Raw genomic sequence first — 10,874 nt, forward strand, 5'->3', positions numbered from 1 at the left:
GTTATGTTTCTGTTTTCTGTAGACGTTGAAACTGCTTTTATTACACCTGACATATTGAATCATTTTTTGGTGTCCATTCACATATGAGTCTGCAATAATAAGCTGACAGTGGTTTAAGTTGATCACTAGAAAAATGTTACTATAAATACTGTAAATTTAAAATGACAGTACATTACAATGTAAGTATGGCTCATGTTTGAATTCATGTGGCCAAAAGATGGCACTGTTAGCAAAGTTTCCATAAACGAGGGCAGTGAAATGTGCGAAGTCTACTCCTTTGCCCTTTGGAGCTCTTTCACAAAGAAGTACACTGAAGATACACACAGTGACAGCTAATTCTAAACAACGTCTTTCCAGAAAAAAAAAAATCCTGTTGCATTAAATGCTCTGCATAGTAGATATGGATCACAATCATGTACATTCTTGTAATACGTGTTGGTTAAATTTGACCAGAAAATTGACAAAGATTGAAGACATAAATCTGTGATTAGTTAAAGCTTAACAGTAATCTGCCACTGTAGGTGGCCTGCAAAACACTGAGGCATCAGAAGTACGTCTCAGCAGGATGCTTTTCAGGTAGATCGAAGCTGGGGCTGATGACAGCGATGGGTGGATTTCCACCTGGTCCTCCCCTCTCATAGTACGGCATGTTTGACTTTTCATTCAGCGCATATGGTGTGAGGGACAGCTTTAATTTCTGCACGAGAAATGAAGTAAAATTATTTCCACACAGCTTGATTATATATGAACATGTGCGTGAGTACTACACTATATTGCTAAAAATATTTACTCGTCTGACTTCAGACATATTTGAACCGAGTGACATCCCATTCTTAATCCATAGGGTTTAATGTAAAGATATAACAGCTTCAACTCTTCTGGAAAGGCTTTCCACAAGGAATGTTTATGGGAATTTTTTGGCCATTTTTCCAGAAGCACATTTGTGAGGTCAGATGCTGATGATGGACGAGCAGGCCAAGCTGACAATCTCCGCTCTAGTTTTCAATTTCAATGCTGTTCTATTAGGGTCAGGACTCTGTGCAGGCCAGTCAAGTTCTCCCACACCAAACTCACTCATCCATGTCTTTATGGACCTTACTTTGTATATGCAGGCATGTTGGAACAGGAAGGGGCCATCCCTAAAATTGTGAGCATGAAATTGTCCAAAATGTCTTGGTATGCTGAAGCATTAAGAGTTCCTATCGCTGGAACTCAAGGGCCAAGCCCAACTCTTGAAAAGTACCCCACACAATTATCCACCAAACTGTATGCTTGGTGCAATGCAGTCAGACAAGTGGTGTTCTCCTGACTCTACTGAAAGTTGGTGACCTCTGTGAACTATGTGCTTCAGCGCATCCACTGACACCACTCTGTGAGTTTACACTGCCTACTACTTGTTGCTGTCGTTCCCAATTGCTTCCATTTTGTTGTAAGACCACTAACAGCTTTAAGACCGGACTCACTACATGGGTGGCATCCTGTCACAGTACCACACTGGAATTCATGGTGCTCCTGAGAGTGATCCATTCTTTCACAAATGTTCGCAGAAGCAGCCTGCACACCTAGGTGTGTGATTGTATACACTTGTGGCCATGAAAGTGATTGGAAGACCTTAATTGAATGATTTGGATGGGTGAGTGAATACTTCTGGCAACATAGTGTCTATGCATATGATATGTACATCACCTCCATGATGGAGCCAGGCAGCACCCACAAAGTGTGAATGGCACCCAGAGGAATCCAGATGATGGAGGCCAAAGCAATGATCCAGCCGACCCCCTGACCCCAGGGAGGGAAGACGTACTCCCCATAGCGGGCAGGTTTGAATTGAATGATGGAGAAAATCAGGATGACCTGTATCAAGGAGCAAACAATTTAAGTTTGGATTTAAGTTTTAATTATTTCAGATGAAAATCTACATTATATTCATGTGAATAAAACAAATGCCTGTTAACATACAGTGATGAGCACAGGAGCAACTATAAGCCAACACAGTCTGAAGAAGATGTTTGCTTTGTGTCCATTCATCTCCTCCAGGTTGGCTGAAAGTCTTTTTACACCTGCAGATGGAGAAGTACTTTGGACCAACCTTTACTTGTCAATAAACATCTGTGCACATTTTATTTGCATGCTGGCAGATTAGAGACTCTAATCGCTGTTTAATTAGAGTGAAACTCGGATACTACACATGGCCATAAAATGTGTTAAGATACTGCCAAAAAAAGTGCTACATCATTCTAAGTGTGCAATGAATGAAACACATGTCTCTCACCATAAATCCAACAGGTGGCCATGACCTCAAAGAATGCCAGAAACATGATGGATACTATGGCAGTGTAATGATCCATCAGCTGGAAAACATAGATTCCCACCTGGACAAAGGCATACTCTTTAGGACAGCAAGGAAGGGAAAATGAGCACCCTTCAATATCTTTTTTATTTGGTTCAAATTCAAGCAGGAAATACAGTTTGTACCTGCATGACACAAGGAATTCCAAAGAGGCAGGCTACGAAACAAACCGCAAGAACAAACAGTTCCTTTTTCTTGAAAATGTGAATCACGTCTTTGTAGAATTGATCCATGAGGCTGGTGACCATCACTTCAACCATTGCAAACTGCAGTGTGGGAGTGGGACATAAGAATTTCGTTATGAAACACTATGCAAACATGAATTCCCATCCTGAGGTTACCAGTAAAGTACCTCACTGTCCAGTCCGAGGCAAAGCAGCATAAAGAAGAACAACACTGCCCAGAGCTGAGCCACTGGCATGTTGGCAAAGGCTTGCGGGTAAACAACAAAAACTAGTCCTGGACCTGTACAATAAGACACGTAAGATGTCAGAGCAGCATTTATAACTGAACAAGCAATTCTTCTTAATAACAGATGACTGTGACTTTATAAAAATATTTCAATCAAATTTGTGTTACTGTAACATTATTGCAATATTATTGTAACATATTGTCCAGATCAATAATCTGTAAAGACAAGACAATCCTTCTTCAGCTCCAACCTTACTTTATGTCCCCATTCACCTACACTGCTCAAAAAAAATAAATAATAAAAAATAAAAAAATCAATGAACACTTTTTAATCAGAGTACAGAATCATAAAATGTGGTTAATTAAACTTCTGAGAGATTATATAAGAGTCAGAGGGGGTGTTAATCAGCTTCAGCTGCTTCGGTATAACTGAAATTAACAACAGATGCACTAGATGGGCAACAATGAGAAAACCCCCCAAAACAGGTTGGTGTTACAGTTGGAGGCCACTGAGGTTTTTCTACCTCCTTATATTTTCTCACTGATTTTTTTTCCCCCCATTTTCTATTTGGCTTGGGTCAGTGTCACTGCAGGTCGCATGAGGCAATGCCTGCACCCTACTGAGGTGTCTGCTGCAGGACGGCACATCAATGCGTACCATTTCCAGCAGGTTTGCTGTGTTGTGTTAAATTCTGCCCTCTGTGGGTTGATAACTTTCCCTTCAACTGAACAATGTGGAATCTTTTCATTCCTAACACATTACCCAGTCCATATCAGTATCGATATCTAGCATAATTTCTTTTTTTTCCCATTGAGGTTGGATGTGTTTTCATAGTGTTCCTTTCATTTTTTTTGAGCAGTGTATTTTCTTATCACTTATTCCCATCTGACATTAGGCAAAGTGGAGGATAGATCCTTTGAGAATAGACTCACTCACTAATTTAAAAAAAGAAATCACTCACAAACAGTCATCCCTTTTTTTTCTTACCATCCACAGCCAGATCACTGACAGGAATGCCCTGCAGGTATGACATATACCCAAAGGCAGAGAAAATGACAAACCCTGCCAGGATGCTGGTTATGGAGTTGATAATGGATATGCTCAGTGTGTCCCTGTGGGGAGACAAGACATCTTTTAAATCACTAACAAGAAATCACAGCTATTTTCAAGAACTGGCGGTCAAACATTTACTTCAAAATGTTGTTGTTGAAGTCATTGTAGCTGGACATTGCCATGAGCGAGCCAAAACCAATTCCAATGGAGTTAAAGATTTGAGCCGCAGCATTCACCCACACCTGAAACACAGACCACTGCTAATCAGTACCAACACAGATTATCAGTAATAACACGACTCTCCCCGCTGCTAGAACAGTTAGGGTACTCCTCCAAAGCTACTACTCATTTCTTCTCTTGTTTCTTACCTCTACTGAGAGCAGCTCATCCCACACAGGCACAATGAAGAACTTTATCCCCTCTAATGCTCCAGGAAGCTGTGCATTATTGATCAGCAGGGCAATCAGAATAACATACGGGAACAGGGCAGTAAAGTACACCACCTGCACACAGAAAACGTATATATGGTATTAACTGTGGTCCAGTGCTCCACTTTCTTTCTTTTTTTTTTTCTTTTTTTGCTCAGGTCTCAGTTTCTCTCTCACCTTGCCTGTTGATTTCACCCCCTTAAAGATGCAAAAGTAAATGAGGATCCACGCCAGAATGAGAATGAGGAAAAGATCCCACCGGAGCACTCCTGTATCCTCTACTCCACTAGTCTGCTCTAGCATCTTATATCTGAAAGGTGCCACAGTAAAAGAAATTAGAAAAACATTAATATTCTGAGTGCCCAAAGGCATGCCTTAAAGCTAAACACATGGGCCAGATTCAAAAACACTGTCTGTCCTGTTGTGAAAAAACATTCAATCCAATCAGATGTCAGGAAGTCATTAAAATAGACCTTTTGACATATCTGATTCAGTGTTTGCAGTTTCTTGCTTTTTAACCATACAAGTTAATTTGATATCCACTATAAGTATGTATCTTCAGAACAGTTTTTTTATTTCTCTACAAAAGGTAAAGATGTGCATTCATGTGGAAAATTCTACATTCAGAGGTTAAACAATATGGGTTTGATTTTCATGCATGTGAATATTTTTCCTACTTGTACACTTTTATACTTTTATCTCACAAGTTACTTTCCTGTAGAATGAGCAATACTGCATAGTACAATTGAAACACACATTCACTTCAGTTCCATTCACTTAACATGGACTCATCAGATGAGAGGAGGCACTTGGCAACAGTGGGGGAAAAAAACTCCCGAACAAGGCTCAGGGAGGAGTGGCCATCTGCAACGACCGGTTGGGTTTGAGGGAAGGGAGACAGAACAGAAGAATCAGTGTAGAAGAGAGTCACAGTTTAACAATAAGTAATCATTAAATGAAGGATGGTGTATAAACACACAATGAGTGAGTGAAGAAGAAACATCTAGTGCACCATGGAAAGCCAATAGCAACCTAGGCGTATTGCAGCATAGGTAAGGGAGGGTGCAGGGTCACCTGATCCAGCCATAAGTATAAATTTTATCAATATGGAAAATTTTAAGCTTAATCTTAAAAGTAGAGCGGGTGTCTGTCTCCCAAATCCAAACTGGGAGCTGGTTCCACAGAAGAGGGGCCTGAAAGCTGAAGGCTCTGCTTCACATTCTACTTTTGAATACTTCAATGCACATATGCAAATACTTTTAAATAAATAGGAACCACAAGTAAATTAGCCGTCTGAGAGCAAAGCGCACTTTTGCCTGATTATTCAAGACCTTGTATATTAGGAGACAGTTTTGAATTAAATTGCAGATTAAACTGTCATGACTGTGTGCTGTCAGGCAGGCTGGATTGGACCCAAACGCAGGACTCACAGAGGCAGAGGAGAACTTAAGATACTCGGTTTTGCACAGAAAACGAACTACACTGGGAGAACAAATAAACTAACAGGCAGGCAAACGAGAAAACAGAACACACAGTGAAAATGAGGGTGCGCAGCCGTTAACGACACAACAGAGAGCAAAGGAAAACACAGGGCTTATATACAAAGGGAGTAATCAGGGAATGGGAAACAGGAGGGAGACACAGCTGGGAGAGATTTGGGCTAAAGAAACAGGGGGCAAGTAAAACTGAACACACTGACATCAGACATGAACCTTCAAAGTAAAACAGGAAACAAGAAATAATTTACAAAGATGCAGACTTGACACTGAACTAAATCTAGAATAATAATCAAAATAGAACCAGAACATGAATCATAATACAGAAATATACCAAAATATAAGAAACTGAAAAAGCTGTGTCAAAATGATCCAGATCCGTGACATAAACAAGGAGCCAGTGAAGAGAAGCCAACACAGGAGAAATGTGTTCTCTGTTTCTAGCTCCTGTCAGCTGCAGGATTTTGGATCATAAATTTAATAAGTGGTTGACAAACACATGGAAATTAAAGGATTCAAGTAACTTGAACCCACATTCCTTTTCTACGCTTATCCATTAACTGGAGTGAAATGAGTTAATGAGTTTATAAGTAAATCTGAAAATGTGAGGTCTTAATCTGCTGTTTACTGCAAGATTTTCACTGTGAGTAAGTTCTTTCTGAGAATCTTTCCCTTGCTATAACTAGAAAGTGAAACAGATCAAAGCCAATAAAGGTGACATGTGTCCTAAGATTTATCACACTTCAGTAAAATATTCTATCAGTTTGCTCATTTCTTATCTGTGACCTTCACTTCGATAGCTCTCACGTGACTCTGATAGGTTGTACATCCAGTTACAGTTGTTGTTGTATCAAGTTTTTTTTTTGTTTCACCTCTGACATAATCCCCAGAAGTTACCTTGTGTAACCAGTTCAGTCTTTTTAAAAATTACTTTAATTTTATAATGCTGCTCAAACTCAGTCATTATTTAGTTGGATTTAATAATCTGCAGAAATAGTGATCACATCCAATGAAACATACTTGAAGAACTCTTGGCTAGCTGTGGAGGAGTAGCTGCTGTTGGTAGCGTGATTGGTGCAGTTAGGTGTGTTCCAAGTATTGTTGCAGTTTTGCCATGGTAGTGGTGCCCGGAAGGAGCTGAAGAGGTAATAGAGAGCCCAGGTGATGACGACATTGTAGTAGGTACACATAATGAAGGAGATGGCCACCGATGCAATTCCCACTCCTGAGGTCAGATAAAACATGCATCAAAATAAATTTCTCCGCTATACATTTTTAACACTGGACACCAAAATTTAGTCAAAGCACCTTTTAACAGTGGGCAGACAGTAGCCAGAGCAAGTACAGGACCTCTCCTTGTGTACTGCCCCACAGTCAGCTCCATGTAAAGCAGAGGGATGCCCAACACCACCAGCATGAGCAGGTATGGCACCAGAAAGGCACCTGCCAAGAAGTAATAGTGAGTTAAGCACATTTTCAGAAAGAAGGCCAAGACTGTGGTAGTTTTATGACATCATTTAAACTTTAACTTTGGCACACATGAATTACTGTCAGGCAAAGTTTGACCCCATACAAATATTAACGATTCTGCAAAATTTGCAAGTATAAAGCCAGATTATAGTATGGGTTTATGAAGCGCCATGCCTCATTAAAAACAACAACAACAACAACAAAACAAAAGTCAAATTTAAAAAATAGTTTGAAATCGCACTCACTAACAACACAACACATACAGTCAACCATTTTTAGTCCTGTGTGTGCAGGGATTACAGAGGGCGGCACATTACCACAGTTCTGTTCGAAGATGTAACAAATGTTTGATTTCTCACCTCCTCCACTCCGGTAGCAAAGATAGGGGAACCTCCAGACATTACCCAGACCTACAGCACAGCCGATGCCGGCCAAAGTGAACTCTATCTGTCTGCTCCACGTTGGCCTGGTGGGCTCTTGATCTGTGTCTGCTCCTTGTGTCAACATTGTTGCTCGCCTGGGCCTAAACTCCATGGACAGCTGAGCAGGATTTAATTGTCTCTGGGTGATATAACCTCCCTTTTTTATGATCATTAATGATTAGCTTAGCAGAAACACATTAGTGTATAAAAGCTCAGAGGGCTCAGAAAGAGAGGAAAGTTTGACATTTGTTAATAGGTGCGTGCTTTGATTGACTGTAAAATAGAAACAGAGGTAAAAAAAAATGCAGAATTTTATTTTCAAAAACTGAACTACCTGAAAACACCTAGCCAGCCAATGTAAACAAATAAATCTAACTCTTATTTATGGATGTGGACTCACTTTATATTTTATTTAATATCTACATGAGCTCTTATCTTATCTCTTATCTTACTAAATAAAATATAAATAAAGTAAATAAATAAAATGTGAACAAAAAAAAGTCTTCTGTGAAGTTTTTTACATGTGTAAATTATGCAGCACACAAAACAAATATTTAGGAATTTACATAATTTATTCTCAACAGTATGTGCTCTGACACAGATTTCAAATGGAGTCATGAAGGCCAAACAAATCATGTTCCTGTACACTAACCTTAACCCAGCATAGTCAGCACACAAAGCAGTGGTGACCTGAAACATGTAATCATTCGCAAAAACAGCAAGAAAAATCACACAGCTTTTCAAAAAAGAACCTTCTTTCTTAAACCCGTGTGCCAGTTAAATGTTGATTGAATTCCTGCATTTTCCCATGTTACTCATGGAAAAATATATTTCTAATGTTGACATTTTAAAGAAAACATGTTCTCTACTTGTGTAAAGTGGAAACAAGCACCAAAATAGCATAGAATATACAAACATGAGTCTCCTAACAAAAGCATTTCAAGTGCTTGAACATTAAACACATGCTCTGCCGATCACAGTATAAACACTACTATGCAAGCAAGATTTATTGCATCATGACATCAGACAGTTGGGGAAAGAGCTAGCGTGAAGCATCCCCCAGGGATGTGGGTTAAAAAGAAAACACATCCTACCTGCAGAGAAGGGGTGCAGCAGTAGACATAACTGGTCCACAAACCCTCAACCTGTGTGGTACAGCCAATCTGGAGGCAGGAAGATGGTGCAGTGTTAAGCAGTATCACTGCAGAGGACGGAGAACACATACACAGAAGCACAAACAGATTCTGTAAATTATTTCCTGTTGTGATGACATACAGAGAGTTTGCAAAAGCACAAATTTAAAACTGATGAAAAGTAATTCCAGGATGTCAGGCATCAAGCAGCTGCAGGCCATGCTAGTCACGTTTGGTTTTCTTTTTATTTTCTTGTAATTTATTTTCTTATAATTTTTGGTTTTCAATTTTCATTCATATTCAAGAGTAGCTTTAGTTTATTTTCACTTCTGTTCTGTTAAAAAAAACGTTATTTTTCATTGGTTCAAATATTTGTTTGTTTTTTAGTGTTTAATTGTACTGGTGTCTGTGTAATTTCAATTTATCAGGTTATGTGCAGGCTATATACCACGCCAATGCCTAGACAGGAAAAGAAGTCAGGGTTTCAACAGTAAAAAGGCAACCCGCAGGGCAAGTTTTGGTACCATTGTACTTCAGTAATGCTCTGAGGTATTGCAACAATCTTCTGCAAGGGTGTGGCATACATGGTATCTCTATGGTAGGTCAGCACTGCCTGTGGCCTGTTTCTACCCCCAGAGAGTTAGTACCCTGTGAGTCTGCCTTGTTCTTTTGTATTGTAGCATAGTCTCTAACATGTATGAGAGCTATATGGAAAACATACCAATGTGAGAAACTTAAAAGTTATTCTAATTAAATGTATCAATAGCAGTTACAAATGAAACCTTAGTGACACTAAGATCAAGCAGGATTATTCTTTTACATTAAACCAAAGGTAAACTAGGCCTTTTGAGGAAGCCAGTTCATTTCAGACTGATGAAATAGTATCTTACAATAATACAGTGGAATGGCTTCTTTATTACAAAAAATAAAAAATAAAAAAATAACCTTGACAAAGTATTACAGCAGGACTCCAATTTTAAACAGGCAAGCAGGAGGTGTAACTGTTAGCTGACGGCACCTACAGGGGGGGTTAAAATACTCATGAACTCTTGTACTATGAGCATTTGGTCAATTAAGTGATTTCTCAGAGATGATAATCTCAAAGTGCCATGCTGAACCTGCAACTGTTCAACTTGCCTGTTTTGTTAAACTGTAGTTGAGGTCTCCTCATCATCTTCAAGGTTTTCCTTGCTAACATGCTGAAGAAGTTAGTGAAAACTTTTTCACACTGCATTCCATCTTTTCTATATCACACATTATTCAAGGTGGTCAAGTAAAGTAAAACTTATATTTTACCAATAATGAATCACAGAGACTCATCTAATTGTGATTCCTATCTCTGTTTCCACACAAAGCGGGGCTCAGAGCAGTAGAAGTAGAGCCAGCGGCACATTGCAACAATGCACAAACAACCATAAACTGCTGCTGGCCATCATTAATGCGAGATAGACACGCCTGTGAAATGAAGCCACTACAGTGTCCAGTGGAATCCAAAACAAGCGGCTTCCATCGACAACAACCAACTACAGTCACAAGATGGCAGTGATGTAAAAGATAGATGAAAACAGGCACAGGTTTTATGACAGAGCATGAAAGGAGAGGATTTTTTTAAACTTTAGTAGGTTTTTGATGTTTATTTTTAGATTTGACAAGGCAAGCACTGCCTGCTTGTCCTGTTTTTAGTCTTGGTGGTCCTTCAGTATTTCCTTCTCAGTTCTGGTTATTTCCTCTTTTACTTTGTATTTAATTTTCTGTGGTGTCCTGTATTAGCTTTACTTCCTGGTTGCCATTTCCTGATTGTTTCCATTTTGTGTGAGAAGACATGTAATCAGGTCTACAAAGGCCTGATTACACGAGAACAGAACTAAAAATCAGACACAAGTTTGAAACTTATTGGTTGAAATCATCCTCAGAGGTATGACTGTCAATGCCTAACTGTAATACACAGTGGAGGCTCTTTCATGGTTTGAGGCAGCATTTCAGCCAGTGATACTGAGGATCCTGTCAAAACTGATGGAATTATGAATAAAGAAAAGTACTTTTAGATTCTAATGCACTGTGCAATACCAGCCGAAAAGCATCTGCATGACACTGGCTTCACTTTTCATAA

At 39.3% G+C, this 10,874-nt stretch overlaps 1 protein-coding gene across 1 annotated transcript; it reads right to left on the reverse strand.

The window, feature by feature from the left end:
• Window position 1: 1 nt before the first annotated feature.
• LOC113030504 (sodium- and chloride-dependent GABA transporter ine) lies at window positions 2-10,535 on the reverse strand. The gene is made up of 13 exons (XM_026182010.2): window positions 7,569-10,535; window positions 7,048-7,182; window positions 6,760-6,964; window positions 4,421-4,553; window positions 4,184-4,318; window positions 3,954-4,057; window positions 3,750-3,874; window positions 2,703-2,815; window positions 2,476-2,616; window positions 2,273-2,372; window positions 1,960-2,060; window positions 1,687-1,854; window positions 2-697 (listed from the first exon to the last, which is right to left on the reverse strand). The coding sequence occupies exons 1-13, from the start codon at window positions 7,801-7,803 to the stop codon at window positions 545-547; spliced, it is 1,848 nt and encodes a 615-aa protein (XP_026037795.2). The 5' UTR covers window positions 7,804-10,535; the 3' UTR covers window positions 2-544.
• Between the last annotated feature and the right edge of the window lie 339 nt (window positions 10,536-10,874).

Source organism: Astatotilapia calliptera, chromosome 10 (assembly GCF_964374335.1).
Source record: "Astatotilapia calliptera chromosome 10, fAstCal68.1, whole genome shotgun sequence".
NCBI classification, from domain to species: Eukaryota; Metazoa; Chordata; class Actinopteri; order Cichliformes; family Cichlidae; genus Astatotilapia; species Astatotilapia calliptera.